The 18101-nt window shown below is 39.0% G+C and overlaps 1 protein-coding gene and 3 pseudogenes across 8 annotated transcripts; 2 read left to right on the plus strand and 2 right to left on the minus strand.

The window, feature by feature from the left end:
• Nucleotides 1–2639: 2639 nt before the first annotated feature.
• Nucleotides 2640–3462, plus strand: AT3G33555 (annotated as a pseudogene; the record flags this gene model as incomplete). Its single annotated transcript has 1 exon — nucleotides 2640–3462.
• A 2312-nt stretch (nucleotides 3463–5774) lies between these two features.
• Nucleotides 5775–6857, plus strand: AT3G33545 (annotated as a pseudogene; the record flags this gene model as incomplete). The annotated part of the gene is made up of 1 exon: nucleotides 5775–6857.
• A 3241-nt stretch (nucleotides 6858–10098) lies between these two features.
• On the minus strand, nucleotides 10099–13856 carry AT3G33537 (annotated as a pseudogene; the record flags this gene model as incomplete). The annotated part of the gene is made up of 1 exon: nucleotides 10099–13856.
• Nucleotides 13857–16353: 2497 nt separating this feature from the next.
• Nucleotides 16354–18060, minus strand: AT3G33528 (uncharacterized protein). 5 transcript variants are annotated; one of them, NM_001084761.5, is made up of 5 exons: nucleotides 17853–18060; nucleotides 17616–17698; nucleotides 17067–17193; nucleotides 16769–16948; nucleotides 16354–16675 (listed from the first exon to the last, which is right to left on the minus strand). In NM_001084761.5, the coding sequence occupies exons 3-5, from the start codon at nucleotides 17080–17082 to the stop codon at nucleotides 16509–16511; spliced, it is 363 nt and encodes a 120-aa protein (NP_001078230.1). In that variant the 5' UTR covers nucleotides 17083–17193; nucleotides 17616–17698; nucleotides 17853–18060; the 3' UTR covers nucleotides 16354–16508. The 5 variants fall into 5 exon arrangements, with proteins under 5 accessions (NP_001078230.1, NP_001327876.1, NP_001327878.1 ...); NM_001339075.1 differs by having other exon boundaries at nucleotides 16359–16675; nucleotides 17638–17698; NM_001339074.1 differs by having other exon boundaries at nucleotides 17616–18060.
• Nucleotides 18061–18101: the final 41 nt, after the last annotated feature.

Here is an 18101-nt window from a genome sequence, read left to right on the forward strand (position 1 = left end):
CAGCAGAATAAACAAAGAAATCAATTAGATTAAGAATTTCTGAGGATGGGGTAATTGAGTAGTTTCGTTTCTTCAGTTTACAGGTGATTGACATGCTCAATAAATTATCCCCAGACAACAAGTTCGATAACCAAATCTAAGTGCCACCGCAACAGAGACCCTCAAGTTAAACCAGTCCCAGACTCAATCACCATTGACGAGAGCTAACCTAACATGCATTACGAATCAACAAGTTAAAGCCAAAACGCTCCCTGTAACCAATACCTTGGTACAGAACCACGATCTCTGGAACTAGGGGTTCAGACATTTTATCGAACACCTTTTGGGCGCGGAAATGTCTAGGCACAAATTCCAGTTGATCAAAAAGCAATAAGCATTAAGAACAACTAATCCAGAAGGATCTACAAATCAAACTCAACCACCTAGCATACTGAGAATTCTAAACTACTTTAACCCATCCTCAGAAACCTAGTCACTACTCAGACATCATTGCAGAGAACATAAACGATGAAGAGAATGAAAACATGATAGCAACAGAGTAATAGCAGGATGATAACATGGTGAACAACTTAGTAAACGAAATAAAAAACAAATACTGAATAAATTAATAGATATCCGGATTACAAAAACGTCAAGAACACAGTGTCTGCAGAATAAAACGTTTTGTTACAAAAATGTAAAATATATGCTACTTATAGCGAAATATTCCGAAACCCGAATACTCAAAACGACACAGTATTGGGACGAATTAAGAACGACACTCGACCCAGGTGGTCGAGTGAATGGTCGAGTGATAAGCTAGAGTCTTCTTCCCTTCATTGTGCTCGAGTGTCTTGTTGAGTGCGGAATGGAGAAGAATCTGAAGCTGGCAATCGAGTACGAAGTCGAGTGATAGAGATGGTGGTACTCGGCTTGGTGGTAGAGTGATCGAGTGAAGGTGATAGAGGTACCCGACCAGGTGGTCGAGTTGTGTGATCGAGTGATGGTCAGGTGATGGAGATGATGATACTCGACCATGCGGCCGAGTGGATGTGATCGAGTGACTCTCATGGTGGTACTCGACAAGGGGGACGAGTGGTGACATGAAGTGATGAGGTCTTCTACTCGACCAAGGGGTCAAGTGGTTTTTTGAAGTCGTGGAGCCATCTAATCTACTCGACCAGGGGGTAGAGTGTTTTGTTGTGATCAGGTCCGCTTCTTCCAATTAGCTCGCCAACAGCTCCAAATCACCTGAAGACAACACAAATATGCAACATGCATGCAAAACTATCCTAAACATGCAAAGTGGTGACAAATGATGAGAAATTATATAAAATCGTGATGATATGATGTGATATAACCCTATTTAAACCGATTTTAGCTATGATTTATGTATAGATTTTAGAGTCTAATTGTTATTTCTAGAGTCTTTTCTAGTCTTTTTCAGGTCTTTACATGTTTGGGATGAATTTGGAGATTATGGAGCATTCTGGAGATCAACAGACAACTTAAGCTGTTGAAGAAATCCAGAGACGAAAATGCACGTAGGTTTCGAACGATACCACCCCTGGTGTCGAGCAACACCAATTCCTGACGGCAATTTCGAGACGCAACTTATTGATGTTTTAAAGATTTTCAAATTCGGCCTATAACTTTCTTCTATGTTTAATGAAGGCCCATCACGTGTTTTAGACATATAATTAGGTTTTTAGGGTCATTGTTTAGACCTAAGCTTTGGGGGCGATTCCCTTTATCTCTTCTGTACTTTGGGAGCAAAACCCTGTGGAACTCCCTTTGGATCTTTCTTACTCTATTATCTTCTTGTTTTATTCATTGATTTCTATTCTAATCATGTTGTTTGTTTTATTCATCATGCTTGAGTAGTTTTCTTGTTAGGTTTAGGGTTTCTCATTAGAGTTATAGATGATTTAGTAGATTGCCCCCTTGCTAGGTTATCTGTAGGAATTCTTCATTTTGATTGTTATTAATGCTAGTTCTAGAGTAGCTAACTAGAACTTGATATTAGATAATAGGTATGCCCACCATAGGTACTTGCTACTTGATCCATCATAGATGAGCCTAGGCATTTAAGAAAGAACATGTAGGCTCATAGAAGGGCTCTGGCTTAGATACTAGGTGAACTAATCAAACTTGATAATAATGCATGCTTTAGTATAGGATTTCTCGGCTTCTCCGGTTGTCTTAGCTCTAAGTATAGAGAATTTCGCGGAACGCCACCGGTTACTCTAAAATCATAGTTTGAGTTTGAAAACGGTTTGATAACAACTTAGCTATTTCTAGATCTACTATCATCTATCTCTTGAGAATACCCTAAGCCTGACGCTTTTAATATCTTGTTTCACAACCAACCAATCTTCTATTGCTTACTTTTGTTTCTCTTTATTTTATTTACTATTTTACTTAGCGTAATTCGATTTACCATTAGTCTATTGCGTGATCCGAGATCTTTGTGAATTGGATCCCTAAGTGCTGCAACTGACCTCTTTATTTGAGAGATGGTCTTAAGATTAATTTAACCTATATCAAATTTGGCGCCTTTGCCGAAGTTCTCTTTGCTTCACCATTAGACTAGGTGTCGATTTAAGTCTAGACTCTTCTTTTCTTTCATTACTAATTCAGTTTTTCTTTTTGTTTTCTTTTTTCTTCTGTTTCAGGAGCTTCAGGAATTAAATTGCAACACCAAGATGTTGATAGTAATACCTGATGTTGCAGGAGTGTTAAGGTTCAGAGCTGGTCAGGCATACAATGAGGATGGTCAGAAAATCGATGAGTAGGGAAACCTGCTACCTGATTTTGCCGAGGGTGACGATCGACACCACCAGGGTGTTGCTCGACACCAAGCCGGATACAGAGCTGCAGCTGTTGTAGATGGACGTGCCATTCAACTTGATGACTACAACAGGCCTGCTATGTTCTAGGTTAGTCATTCAAGCTATTCTACTCACCAAGCCCACCCTTCACCCACTTCTACGAGTAGGATGGAATGCATGCTAGAACAGATTCTCAAGAGCCAAGTGACACCCCACACAGGCTGAGCCAGAGTTCCTTATTAGAGCTGGTTTTCGTGTTGAGTTCACTACTGATACGCCAGTCACTACGGTCACGTCACCCACTGCACCTCTACTCATTGATCCACCTCCTAAACGGCTAAGGTACTCATCTCCTCCTCCTAAACCTCCTGATTTCATCAATAAGAGTTTAAAATTTCTAAAAACTGTTTTACGGTTAAGCAAGCCATGAGTTTCTTGTCGAGCGCTTGTTCTTTCTTTTGATGATTGTTCAGGAAACCGGAGTAGACCACCCATACCTCTGTCCTGTCCTGCTAACATTCCTCACTTCCTTGGTAGACCGCACACACTGGCTGCTTATACGCCACCTTGGATGATGCGAGGTTCTACGAGGAAGTATTTACTTCCTCCATCTGATTCACATGATCCTCAAACTCCACCAAAGTCAAGCTATTGACTCTAAACAAGCGCTTAGTGGGAGGCAACCCACTAAGTTTGATTTTTCTTTTCCCTTTCTTTCTTTTCTTTTATTTTTGATTTACTTTTCCCACCTTCTTTGGATTTGAATGCCACTGGGGACAATGTCGTTTAAGTCTGGGGGAGGTTCTTACTAACATTGCCTTTATTTTTTATTCTTATAATTTTTCGTTTTTGAGTTTATTGAGTCATTTTTTTTTTTTTTTAAAAAAAAAAGAGGTTTTGATTAGTTTAGTTAGGAATCATGATCTATATTTCTCTTGTTTATTGCCTGATTGATGAGTGTTGCAGGTTCGAGTCAATCCGACTATTGGAAAATTTAGATGGCAAACCAACAGACTTGAGGATATCCTAGTTTCCAACTCAACCACTAAGGCTGGAGCTAATCTCACTGCTCTTCCTTTTACCTTTTCAAACGGTTAGTATTGATAGATCTTGACTCCTTGTTCACCTGATATTGAGACCAATGTGATAAAAAGAATATGTTCTTCGCCCCTTATAAAAAAAAAATATAATGAGAGATTGAGACGATTTTTAGATAGTGTATAAGGGTAGGAATGTTTTCTATGACCCCATTATTATACATTATTTGGGATGATCAATTACAAAGGTTGGCAAAATGCCGAGGGGGTCGATCTAGTATGCGAGTTCCCCTTTGTTTTACTCTCTAAAAAAAATAAGTCTAGGGGAGAGAAAGGACACAAAGAAAAACATACATATAAAGAATGGTCGATTTATCACGGTATAATATAGGAATGAGTCTAGAAAGATCTTGAATATTAGCTTGTTTGATGAGACCCAGCGATGAAAGCCTGGTGGATATAGTTGTGGAACTTAGGTATGGAATCTAGAATGTTGTGTAAGCTTGCAGAGAAGTACATGTTGGTTAGGATTTGATTAGACTTGCTAGGCATATGGATTTGGTTAGATTTATCTTGGCAATAAACTAGAGAATGTTGGGAGTTCATGTGTTTTCAAACCTCTTTCACGGGTTCGGCTTTTGTGTTTTGCTTGAGGGCAAGCAAAGGTAAGTGTGGGGGAGTTGATATAACTCTATTTTTACCGATTTTAGCTATGATTTAGATATAAGTTTTAGAGTCTAATTGTTATTTCTAGAGTCTTTTCTAGTCCTTTTTAGGTCTTTACATGTTTGGGATGCATTTGGAGATTATGGAGCATTCTGGAGATCAAAAGACAACTTAAGCTGTTGTAGAAATCCGGAGACGAAAATGCACGTAGGTGTCAAATGACACCACCCCTGGTGTCGAGCGACACCAATTCCTGACGGCAATTTCGAGACGCAACTTATTGATGTTTTGAAGATTTCCAAATTCGGCCCAGAACTTTCTCTTATGTTTAATGAAGGCCCATCACGTGTTTTAGACATATAATTAGGTTTTTAGGGTCATTGTTTAGACCTAAGCTTTGGGGGCGATTCCCTTTATCTCTTTTGTACTTTAGGAGCAAAACCTTGTGGAAACTCCATTTGGATCTTTCTTACTCTATTTTCTTCTTGTTTTATTCATTGATTTCTATTCTAATCTTGTTGTTTGCTTCATTCATCATGCTTGAGTAGTTTTCTTGTCAGGTTTAGGGTTTCTCATTAGAGTTATAGATGATTTTGTAGATTGCCCCCTTGCAAGGTTATCTGTAGGAATTCTTGATTGTTCTTAATGCTAGTTCTAGAGTAGCTAACTAGAACTTGATATTAGATAGTAAGTATGCCCACCATAGGTACTTGCTATTTGATCCATCATAGATGAGCCTAGGCATTTAAGAAAGAACAGGTAGGCTCATAGAAGGGCTCTAGTTTAGATTCTAGGTGAATTAATCAAACTTGATAAGAATGCATGCTTTAGTATAGGATTTCTCGGCTTCTCCGGTTATCTTAGCTCTAAGTATAGAGAGTTTCGTGGAACGCCACCGGTTACTCTAAAATCATAGTTTGAGTTCGAGAACGGTTTGATAACAACTTAGCTATTTCTATATCTACTATCATTTATCTCCTGAGAAACCCTAAGCCTGACGCTTTTAATATCTTGTTTCACAACGAACCAATCTTCTATTGCTTACTTTTGTTTCTCTTTATTTTATTTACTATTTTACTTAGCGTAATTCGATTTGCCATTAGTCTATTGCGTGATCCGAGAACTTTGTGAATTCGATCCCTAATTGCTGCAATTGACCTCTTTATTTGAGAGAGTGGTCTTAGGATTAATTTGACATATATCATGATGCTAAAGTGATGACAAATAGATGCTCAAAACATGTAAAATGCACACTTATCAGCAAGCATGGAGGTTACTCACTTAAAAGGATAGCTTGTTTTACCAGATTTTCAAGAGCCGATACTTCTTAAATTCTGACTTTCTTAATGCACCATATGGAACTCGTCCTTCATACGCTAGGAGAAGCATTTTATATGTTCGAGAGTTGTTAATCCAGGGATTAAAGAGGGTCATTGGTAATGGGGAAAATACGTGTGTTTGGATTGATAAGTGGGTTTTTGATGGAAAATCTAGAAGGGCTATGAATCTTCATTCTTTAATGGATATTTCTTTGAAGGTTAAGAGTCTCATTGATCCACACATGAGAAATTGGTACTGGAGTCGAGTAAAGAAACTGTTTCCACTTGAAGAGATTCAGATCATCTCACAACAACGACCTATGCCTTCAAAGGAAGATTCTTTTTGTTGGTCAGGAACAAAAAATGGGTTATATTCAGTTAAGTCTGGTTATGATTTGAGCAGTAGAAAAGCACATCGTAATTTGTTTACGGATGCTGAAACAAGTCCATCATTAAGTCCTTTGTTTGATTCAATTTGGAAAATTCAAACAGCTCCAAAAATAAAGGTATTTATTTGGAAAGCGTTGAAAGGAGCTATTGTAGTTGAAGATAGACTAAGAACAAGAGGAATTAAAGTCCAAGATGGATGTTTGATGTATGAGGAAAAGATTGAAACAGTCAATCATATTTTGTTTCAATGCCCCCTTGCTAGGCAAATGTGGGCCTTATCCAATGTTCCATTTCTAGTTTCAGGTTTTGGGAGATCAATTTTTGCAAATATTAGTCATTTGCTGCAACTGTCTAAGGTTAGAGCTATTCCTTAAGATCTAAGATTTGGCAATTCTTGGATTATGTGGGTTCTATGGAAGAATAGAAATAAGCTTCTTTTTGAAGGAGAGGGTGCTTTGGCAAATAAAATTGTTGCTAAAGCTTTTGGTGATGGGAATCAATGGCTATTTGCCCAAAAAACATCAAACAAAATGGAAAGTTGATTAGAGAGCAAAATGCTAATTGGATTCCTCCTGTCTCTCGAGAATTGAAGTGTAATATTGGTTTTGCTTGGTCAAAAACGAAAAGATTGGCTGGTTGATAGTAGGATTTTAGTCAATTAATCCTAAAACACTATCATGTCGTTGTAGTATTTTAGGATGTTAATCCAATCCGGTGTGATGCAAACAAATGAGATATGATCAGAAAGCTCTAAGTCAAGCCAAGCAGAAAGTTGGTTGGTTCTAACTGTCCTCGTATGCAATAACAGAAATGAAATGAAACTAAAAGCAGAAATGGCAATAGCAGGCAGGTGAATAACAAAGCAGAAATGATAACAGGCAATCAAATGGATAAACGATTCCTAAGGATGGGGTAATCGAATAGTGTGGTCTCCTTAATCTATTCAGGTGGTTGACAAAACTTCACAGAAGCTATCCCTAGATAACAAGTTCAACAACATATTAATTCACTCCCGTGATAGAAATCCTCAAGCAAAGCTAGACACTGACCTAAATCCCTTTAGCGATCTCTAACTAAGCAGGCATTATCGAATCAACATGTTAAAGCCAATACCCTCTCTACAGCCAATCCTTTGGGGTAGAGTCAGATATCTCTGGAAATTATAGGATCCAACGCCCATTAAACGCCTTATGAGCGCTGGACGTCTGGACTCATACTCCACATTAGCCAGTGAAACAAGCAATAAGCGCAACTAATCCAGAAGGGATTCTAGTATTCTAAACTCAACCACCTAAAACGACCAAGTAAACCACAACTAATCTATCCCATCCTCAGAAATACAGTTCACTACTCAGACATAATCAAAGACAATAGCAAAGCAACGTTTGCAAACATGATAACAGAAATGATGAAAGACTTAGACGAAAATTGAATATCAAATACTTGAAAGTGCAAAAATACAAAGTCGCAAGAGAAACATTGCGGCTATCAAAGTTGCGAAATGTAAAAGCGAGATAAATAACGGATGCCCTAGGGAAAACCCTAAGAGGCAGTTTATATAAGCGAGAAATGAAACAAATAAGGAAACTAAATATATAGCGAATCTTCACGTCATGATCCTGCGACCGAATTTGTCATTGGCATCTAACGGGCTGAAATGAGTTTCCTTGTGATCGAGTGTGTCATTGATCAAACTGGGCTTCAGGGGCTCCGCCTTGCGATCGAGTGAGATGTAGTGAAGTCGAGATTGAATGGTCCAGCGACCCTGTGATCGAGTGTGATCGAGTGGATGTCATGAGATGGTGATCGAGTGGTTGCTTCGGCTTCTCTTCTCTTCTTCGTTCTCAGCTTGTCTGGTTGAGTGCAGAACGAGCAGATAGGCCTTCTGGTGATCGAGTGGTGATCGAGTGGTTCTGATGGGGTGATTCCTCCGGCTTCGCGATTGAGTGAAATTGAGCTGCTAGCTTCTCCGGGGTTGCGATAGAGTGATTTGCCCTGGCAAGGCTCCGAGGCTGCGATAGAGTACTTTTGCTGAAGGCGTCATTGGGCATTATGACTTCCCGTTCTGTTTCTCCTCTGTTTGAACTCCAAAAGCATCCAAAGTACCTGAAAACAACTAAATATGCAATGCACATGCAATCCTAATGCAAAATCGTCCTAAGTATGTAAAACGCACTAAAACGACTCCTAATGAGACGAAATGTGGATGAAACAATGATAAAGTGGTGAAGAATGATTGCCTAAATCATGCAAATTATAGACATATCAACTCCCCCAAACTTAGTCTTTGCTTGCCCTCAAGCAAACAAGAAGACATAAGCGGAAGGAGATGTTTGAAGTTGGGGATTCAGAACCAAAGCATGAGATATGACAATTAAGATCAATGTACCAACTAACAGTTCTAAAATGCGAGGTGATCGACTTCTACTTAAAAACTTTAGCCATGCTCTGTTATGATCCAAACCTACACTCAAATGCACAATGCGTCAAGATCAACCAATCCCTTTAACATTCATTAAGTTCGAAAACATGAATCAAGATATGAATCGCTAGTGAACTCATTTGGCTAATGACAGGTTATGAGACAAAGATGGTCCCTTTTAAGTGGTTCAGATTTTAATAGCAGGGGACTCTCAATGAAAAAGGACTAAGCTTTAGAAGAATGCTAAAGGTAAGTGCCAACCTATGCATACAAGAATAGCACCACATCTACCCAATGACATAAACCGTGAATAACAAGTAGATGGTCCTATCTCTAAACCCAATGATGATCCTAAGTCTACCATTTTGCACTAAAGGCATATTTTGATTTTTTTTCTTGGATCAATGTTTCCTTTTCTTTTCTTTGGCTCTTGTTCTTAAGGAGAAGCTTTTCTTAAACTCTATGAGTCTAGTCTAGTGAATTGAGTTTTTCTTAAACTATTATGGCTCTTATAATTTTTTTTCTGTTTTTGCTGCCATCTATTTTTTAGAGCAAGTCTTAACAATTCTATGCTTCCCAAACATTTACTAGACCTCAATATGATTTTCAGCTTCCTTCTCCTAAGGACTCTAACCCATTATTTTTTATTTTTCTTTCGTTTTCTTTTCACACTCAATCTCAATCCCCAAATAAATTCCCACCTAGTCCTACCAAGTCCGAAAACGCGGATTGGAACTACATGAGATACTACTCTTGTCGGCTCAAACCTAACACGTTCTACCAAGCTCAATCCTGAAAATAGGCTTCACATGCTCTCACAAAATAACATGGCTTGAAAGAAGGGTTGGTTAAGGGTGGGGGAACTACTCCAATAATAGAAGCAGCTACTTGGATTAACAAGAGTGGTGAATAAGTGAAAGAAAATCCAAATATGTATTCTATCCTTGAGTTCAAAAGCGATGCAAACATGATAATTATAAGTCAGATTCAAGTTCAAATTGACAGGGAAAGGTGTCATTACATGCACTGAGTGGTTTCTATAGAACATGGTGCGGTTTTACTTCAAAGTCATTCAAATGCCTCAGAGAACTAATAACTCATTTTAGTGAATCATCATGCTTACAAGGCTATTTCCTCATTATCCCCTATGCATATGCAACAATCCTATATGAAACACTCTAGACTCTATCCTAAATGTAATGCAACTAAATGATCACTCTGTTTTTGTGGAATTCATTTTCAAAAAATTTCAATTTTTTTTTTTTTTTCTATGACTTAGATGATATGCAGACTCAAATGATATTCACAAAAAACAAGTCAATTACGTCTTGAATCCTCCCTCAAACTTAAATTACACAGTCCCTTGTGTAATCAAAATTTGTGAAAGAATTCAAGATAAACACAGAAACAAAAACAAAAGCAGTATTTACAAAGGGTTTTGGTGTGTTACCTCAGTAGAATGTCCTGGAGATGTAGTCATCCATATCTGCTTGAGTGTACTCCGCATGCATGACAAGTTCTTGATGTGGCTCGGCCATCTCCTCGTCATTGTGCTCGATCGCAACCCCAGCAGGTTGTGGAGCACGATGATCATGTGTTCTTCGGCCCGACATTATCCGGCCTTTACTTGATGAATGTACAGTTCTAGCATTCTTCCTCCTGTGTTCCATTGGCTCATGAGACGAGTGCCTTGCGGGAGCTTGCGGAACGGTGTGGTCCCTCTGTTAATAGGTGGATTTCCTTTTGTTGGGCAATGTCCTGGCAGCTGGATGGCATGTCTTCAGGCGGGTTGTCATTGAAGTCATGTCGGGCATTTTCACTTCTCCTTGCGATTGAGTGGTTTGGGCAATTCCACTAGGAGATCACTCAATCACACCACTTCCATGTTACGATCGAGTAGTTTGACATTGTCTTTGAGAAAGATGTTGTCCAAAAACTACTAGATCGCACTCCCGAGCTTTTACTCCCATCTTGCGATCAAGTGATTCATCAAAAAAAATTGTAATTTTTTATTTGAACACTCGGTTGCATCCCTGATGTTGCTCTAGCTGTTATTCATTTCCTGAGAATCAAAACCAAAACCAAAACAAATCAAAAGTAACAAAATAAAATAAAATAAAAACTATATACAGGGATAGACGTGGGACTTCCTCCCAAGTGAGCTTGTTTTAAGTCTCTAGCTTGACTCCTCACACTCATTAGGCTCAAGGAGGGTGATAGAGTAGAATTGACGTCTCCTCTCCTTCCTTAGTAGATACAACATCAAATTCAGCATGCTCTCGTGACAAGTATGTAATTGAGTACTCAATGGCCCTTTCTTGGTAAGCTCATTTTTCATCATCTGGATAATCATCTTTTCTATACTATTCTAATGTGAATTCACATCCTTCTTTTCTAACCATAGGAATAACTTCATCATTTGGGACGTCCTTGATGTCGAGTGGTGCTTGGTTGGCTTTCCCATGGAGCTCTTTGACTTGATCCTTCAGCTCTTTCACAGTGTGTGTTAGCTCTCTTATAGCTCTGTCATGCCATTTAGACCTCTCCTTGAATTCTAACCAATCATTTGATGCCCTCATGCTTGACTTTAGCTGTTTGGTTGAGCACTTTAGTCGAGTATCAATTGAGCCTTCCTCGTTCAATGCAACATCCTCTCTTTCTAACGCAATGACACCTTTAAAGATCTCTGATCCTGGTACTTTGTTGTGTGAGTCTATTGACATCTCATAGCTCAAGGTCTCACTAGAGAGAAATCCAGCTTCATTACTTTTGGTCAAAGCAGTTTGTAGGTGATCTTTGTCAGTAAGCTCCTCTAGCAGTTCATTAGCTAGCTGACCCATTTCTTCAACTAAGAAGCTTTGTCCTTCTATTGTTGGCTTCTTCATAGTGTCCCTAATTTCAAACTTCATTTGGAAATCCTCCCCCAGATTAAGATTAATGTTTCCTTGCTTAACATCTATGACTGCTCCAGCTGAAGCCAAGAAAGGTCTTCCTAAGATTAGAGGATCCTTAGATTCTTCATCCATCTTAAGCACAACAAAATCAGTAGGGACCTCTACTCCATTCATCATTACTTGCACATCCTCTAACAGGCCAAAAGGTCTCCTTGAAGTCCTATCAGCAAGAATCAAGGTTAGGTCACAAGGCTTGCACTGAACGAATCCCAGCTTCCTTGCCACAGAGAGTGGCATTATGCTGACTGAGGCTCATAGATCACATAGAAAATTGCTGAAAGTCAATTGCCTAATGGAGCATGGTAGAGTAAAAGATCTTGGATCTTCTAACTTTTCTGGAACAATCTTCTGCTGAGTGATAGCACTGCACTCATGACTTAATACCACCATTCCTTGGACTTCTTTGATCCTTTTTGTAATCAGGTCTTTCACGTACTTGTGCTCGTCAGGTAGTAGCGCAAGACAGTCCACTAAAGGCATATCCTTTATCTGTTTTTCAAGGAGGGCTCGATATTTTGCAACCAGAACTTTCTTGAAACGACTAGGGAATGAAAGCGGAGGTTTGTAAGGGGGTGGCACGAAGACTATGTCTTTGGTCTTTGCAGCTTCCGGTTTTTCAACAAAGAGAGTAGCTGGGGAAGCTTGTGGTCGAGTGGATTACTGGTGAGTATGGGCTCTTCGATTGTGTTGTTAGCCAAAACATCATCTTGATAAAAATCCTCCCCCTCTAGAATTACAGTGTCCTCAGTGTTTGATGTAGGGACATGGCATGGCTCGATCATGTGTGATAGTGATGGCATGGGCAGTGGCATACTCCTTTGGATTTTGGATTGCGTTCCCTGGAAGCTGGCATGGGTTTGTGTTAACAGATGGTGATGCAAGGATGCATTCCACATATCTCATCCTAGTGCTCATTGATTCGAACTTGTTGTTAAGTTCGACGCCTTGTCGGTCGACTTTGTAGTTTACTTCAGACAGCTTCTTAGCGATTTCCATTGCTCATGTGGCTTGTCCTTGAATGAGCTGCTGGAGCATAATCATTATGTCTGAATTCTGAGGCGTAGGTGCATGTTGTTGTTGTGGTGTGAAACCAGGCTGTGGCTGCTGTTGTTGATATCCTCCTTGAAACTGCTGCTTTGGAATGAACCCTTGGTTTTGGTTGTAAGGAACAAACGGTTTGGGTTGGTTCTGCTGCTGCTGCTGCTGAGCGTAGACTTGGTCCTGAGGGTTGGCGACATTGGTGCTTCTATATGACAGATTTGGGTTTGGTCTGTAATGATTATACCCCTTGTTGTAGCCATCTTGATTCTAAACATAGCTGATTTCAGCCCACTGATCATTCTCCCCCTCTTGTACTGGGAATGGTTCATCTTCAGAGATGAAGTAAACATGTTTGTGCTGCATTTGGACGATTTTGTCTGGTTTACCATTGAGAGCTTTCATCTCTCTATGGTGCTTGTCATCAGAGTCAGACCTGGTGCAGATACTTCTGTCATAGTCTTCATTGTAATTGCCATCCGACTGAGCAAGTTTTCAACTAGCTCCCATCCTTCTTCAACATCCTTCTTCAAAAATTTCTTATTTGAAGCGGTGTCAAGCAGTATCCTTATCTTAGGCAAGACACCTCTGTAGAGTGTGCTGAGAAGAGAAGCTTGCTTAAATCCGTGATGAGGGCATTTGGTTTGATAACCCTTAAAGCGCTCCCAAGCTTCACAGAAGCTTTCATTTTGCTTTTGAGTGAATCCGGATATCTCATTCCGGAGTCTTGCAGTTCTGGAATTGGAGAAGAATTTTGCCAAGAAGGCCTTTTTGCAGTCATCCCAGGTTGTGATTGAATTCTGGGGTAGCGTCTTTTCCCACAGATGGGCTTTATCTCCAAGTGAGAATGGAAACAAGCGAAGCTTGAAACCATCTTCACTACCTCCATTGATTTTAGTAAGGCCACAAAGCCTTTCAAACTCGTCAAGATGATCTAGCGGATCGTCCATTGGCAGGCCATGAAACTTGTTCCCCTGAACCATTGCAATGAGACCGCTTTTGATCTCAAAGTTGTTGTTCTGTACTGGAGGTGGAACAATTCCATGACGCTGGTTGTGGTTGTGAGGGCAGTCACCAGCACCAATGTTTGTAGGTTGCTCTTGCTCATCTACAACGTCAGTCATTGTGTTTGTGTCTTTATGTTCTCTCTTTTGGCAAGCAATACGGTCGATGTTATCGTTGAATAGGAGGTTCTGATTTCCTTGTGACCGTGTATGCATGCAGCAAATAGCAGCTGGACTATAACAGACGAATCAGAGATGCGTCTGTAAAGCGGGTTGCAAGGGACCTGAAACACAAAGACAGAAAAGGCACAATGTTAGTAACTTGTGTAACAAAAACGAACTTGATCTTAACGTTTCTAATGATCTCAAATATAGCAAACAAACACCAAACTAGCAACGACGCCAAATTGATAATAGGTTTTTAGTCAATTAATCCTAAAATACTATCCTGTCGTTGTAGTAGTTTAGGATGTCAATCCAATCCGGTGTGATGCAAACAGATGAGATATGATCAGAATGCTCTAGTCAAGCCAAGCAGAAAGTTGTTTGGTTCTAACAGTTCTAGTATGCAATAACAGAAATGAAATGAAACTAAAAGCAGAAATGGCAATAGCAGGCAGGTGAATAACAAAGCAGAAATGATAACAGGCAATCAAATGGATAAACGATTCCTAAGGATGGGGTAATCGAATAGTGTGGTCTACTTAATCTATTCAGGCGGTTGACAAAACTTCACAAAAGCTATCCCTAGACAACAAGTTCAACAACAGATTAATTCACTCCCGTGATAGAAATCTTCAAGCAAAGCTAGACACTAATCTAAATCCCTTTAGCGATCTCTAACTAAGCAGGCATTATCGAATCAACATGTTAAAGCCAATACCCTCTCTACAGCCAATCCCTTGGGGTAGAGTCAGATATCTCTGGAATTAATAGGATCCAACGCCCATTAAACGCCTTATGAGCGCTGGACGTCTGGACTCATACTCCACATTAGCCAGTGAAACAAGCAATAAGCGCAACTAATCCAGAAGGGATTCTAGTATTCTAAACTCAACCACCTAAAACGACCAAGTAAACCAAAACTAATCTATCCCATCCTCAAAAATACAGTTCACTACTCAGACATACTCAAAGAGAATAGCAAAGCAACGATTGAAAACATGATAACAGAAATGATGAAAGACTTAGACGAAAACTGAATATCAAATACTTGAAAGTGCACAAATACAAAGTCACAAGAGAAACACTGCCGCTATCAAAGTTGCGAAATGTAAAAGCGAGATAAATAACGGATGCCCTAGGGAAAACCTTAAGAGGCAGTTTATATAAGCGAGAAATAAAACAAATAAGGAAACTAAATATATAGCGAATCTTCACGTCATGATCCTGCGACCGAATTTGTCATTGGCCTCTGACGGGCTAAAATGAGTTTCCTTGTGATCGAGTATGTCATTGATCAAACTGGGCTTCAGGGGCTCCGCCTTGCGATCGAGTGAGATTTAGTGAAGTCGAGATTGAATGGTCCAGCGACCCTGTGATCGAGTGCGATCGAGTGGATGTCATGAGGTGGTGATCGAGTGGTTGCTTCGACTTCTCTTCTCTTCTTCGTTCTCAGCTTGTCTGGTTGAGTGCAGAACGAGCAGATAGGCCTTCTGGTGATCGAGTGGTGATCGAGTGGTTCTGATGGGGTGATTCCTCCGGCTTCGCGATTGAGTGAAACTGAGCTGCTAGCTTCTCCGGGGTTGCGATAGAGTGATATGCCTGGCAGGGCCCCGAGGCTGCGATAGAGTACTTTTGCTGAAGGCGTCATTCGGCATTCTGACTTCTCGTTCTGTTTCTCTTTTGTTTGAACTCCAAAAGCATCCAAAGTACCTGAAAACAACCAAATATGCAATGCACATGCAATCCTAACGCAAAATCGTCCTAAGTATGTAAAACACACTAAAACGACTCCTAATGAGACGAAATGTGGATGAAACAATGATAAAGTGGTGAAGAATGATTGCCTAAATCATGCAAATTATAGACATATCACTGGTGCATTATGGATAGTTCGTGATCCTAATGGCCATGTGTTGCTACATAGCAGAAGATCTTATTCTCAGGTGCTTTCATTATTTGATGCAAAATTAAAGAGTTGGGAGTGGGCTTTAGATAGCATGAATAAGCATCATTTAGAGAAAGTTACGTTTGGAGCTTCTTCAGTAGACATCATTCAAGCTATTGCTAAACCAAAAGATTGGCCAGCTATAGAAGGTCATATAGCTGAGCTTTTAAGTTACACAAAAAATAAGCCTCATTGGTTCATCTTGTTGGAGCCTTCAAGTTGTAATAGAGGAGCTGCGAAAATAGCTAACAGTGTGATACACTACAACAAATATCCACATTCTTATCACGAGAGAAACGCTATAAAATATCATTAATAGCTTTTTCATAAACGCTGTGTTATGCCCCTGTTATGGTAGACCCTCCATATACGATAGCATTTTTTCCGTATGTTATGATAGAATATTCTACCATAGCATTAGTAAAACGCTTTCATTTATTGACTTATAATAGCGATATATATAGGCTATGATCTATAATGTTTATAATGCTATAATATTCAGTGTCATGACTCTAATTTTATGCGGTTGTTTTAATCTATTTGCATTTGGTGGAACATGTTTAGTTTTCAAAATAACCAATACATATATAATAATAAACATCCAAAAAGTATACACCATTTCATAAACCAAAAATCAATTCATACATAACACAAGTCTCAATCCAACACTTAAACTAATATCCTAACTTCTATATACTACTTTTGCCAATGAAGTTATTGATGAGATCATGCAAAATCCTTACTTCGTTTTCTAGATATTAGACTCGGTTCTTCAAGTAATTTAGCTCAGCTTCATAGGTTGTTGTAGTCTCATCCTTTCTCTTAGGTTTTCGGAAAACATTGCTACCTTTTCTCTTAGGTTTTCCCCAAAGACTGTTGTCTTCATCTATCTCACTGTCCTCAACGACGAGATTCATAATATCTTCTGTTAGAACATGAAATAAAACAAGTAAAATTTCGGCTTCTTGAACACAAACTTATTAAGTCACATTATTAGTAAACAAATCTTTTTACTCACCTGAAAACTCAATTTGGGACTGAGACATATCTTTAGCGTGAGAAGAGACTAATTCCATTTCCTTTATACTTTTACTTTCTCCAAGAAAAGCAAACCCAAGACCATCACTTGTATCCATCATCGGTGACTCATAGATATAACTCGAACACCATTGACTTAGATCAGGAACTTCTGAGAATTCTGAAAACAAAAATGACAAACCACATAAGTGAAATCAATCTAGCTAATCTTGCTAACCACTAAGAATCGACAAAATGAAGTTTCAGAAACCAAACCAATTAAGCAAGTTTGATGCTACCTTGACTATCACCCATCTCTCAATTCTCTATATTCAAAAGTCAAGTCTTTTTCTCTGTCTCTTTGGTCTTACCAAAACTCGGTCTCCTAGTAGCTTAATTGAAGCTAAGTATATTGTCAATAGTAAACTGAAATAGAGAAAATTATAAGTCATTATTAGAAGGAAAACTATTAATCATATAACCAAATCATTATAAACTCGATGTAGAAATACAATTAAAGTAGCTAAACGTAATCATCCATGGAAACAGATTAAAGAAATCCAAAGAGAGTAACAACAATTTAGAGAATCATGAGAGAAAGCAATGAGAATTTGTGAAATATATTAGCACGAAACAACATAAAGAACAAAACAAAATCTTTTTTATGCTACATATGCTAACAAAGAGACCTTGCTTAATGACCTAAGATACTACAATATCCACGGCTGAATGCAATGTCGAACCATATACACAACATAATTCAACATGAGGAAGAACACTTAAGATGTTATAGATAAAGTATTTGTAATTAGGTTTATGAATCATAGTGATTTGAGATATACCACAACCTTGGAGAAGAGAGAAACGAACCCAGAGAAAGAGATGTTGAGTCTTTTCTTGGTTTTTGTCTCACAGTCAATTCGTCGAACACCTTGTGTGCACAAAAACACTTCAAAAACGTTACCCTTTTGAGCTGCAAATTCAAAAAAAGAGGAGAGACAAAACCAACAGAGGAGCGATACAACCAACAAACAAGGATTAGAAGCTATAGATTCAAAGGGAAAAGAGAGACAAAATCAACAAACCTTTTCCATCTGAAACGTGAGAGGATGAGTGAAAGAAGAGAGAAAGGAGGAGAGAAAGGTGAAGAACAATGTAGAATTTGGGATGTAAGAAGTGGAATTAGAGATTTTCAAAGAAGAAATTTAGGGTTTGAAGGAATCAATTTGGGGGATTTTTTTTTTTCTTAAGATGTGTTTAGCGTTTTGTCGCTTAATATTTTTAGATCTGAGACATAAGGCGCTTAAGTGATTTTTTCGCATATATATTGGCGG

The sequence above is a fragment of the Arabidopsis thaliana genome, chromosome 3 (genome assembly GCF_000001735.4).
Source record: "Arabidopsis thaliana chromosome 3, partial sequence".
Classification (NCBI taxonomy): Eukaryota; Viridiplantae; Streptophyta; class Magnoliopsida; order Brassicales; family Brassicaceae; genus Arabidopsis; species Arabidopsis thaliana.

Excerpts from the sequence above, each read along its gene's own strand:
- AT3G33528 (NM_001084761.5), bottom strand. Across the intron at positions 16,676-16,768 it reads GTCCCAAATTGAGTTTTCAG|AAGATATTATGAATCTCGTC; the intron begins GTGAGTAAAAAG and ends ATGTTCTAACAG.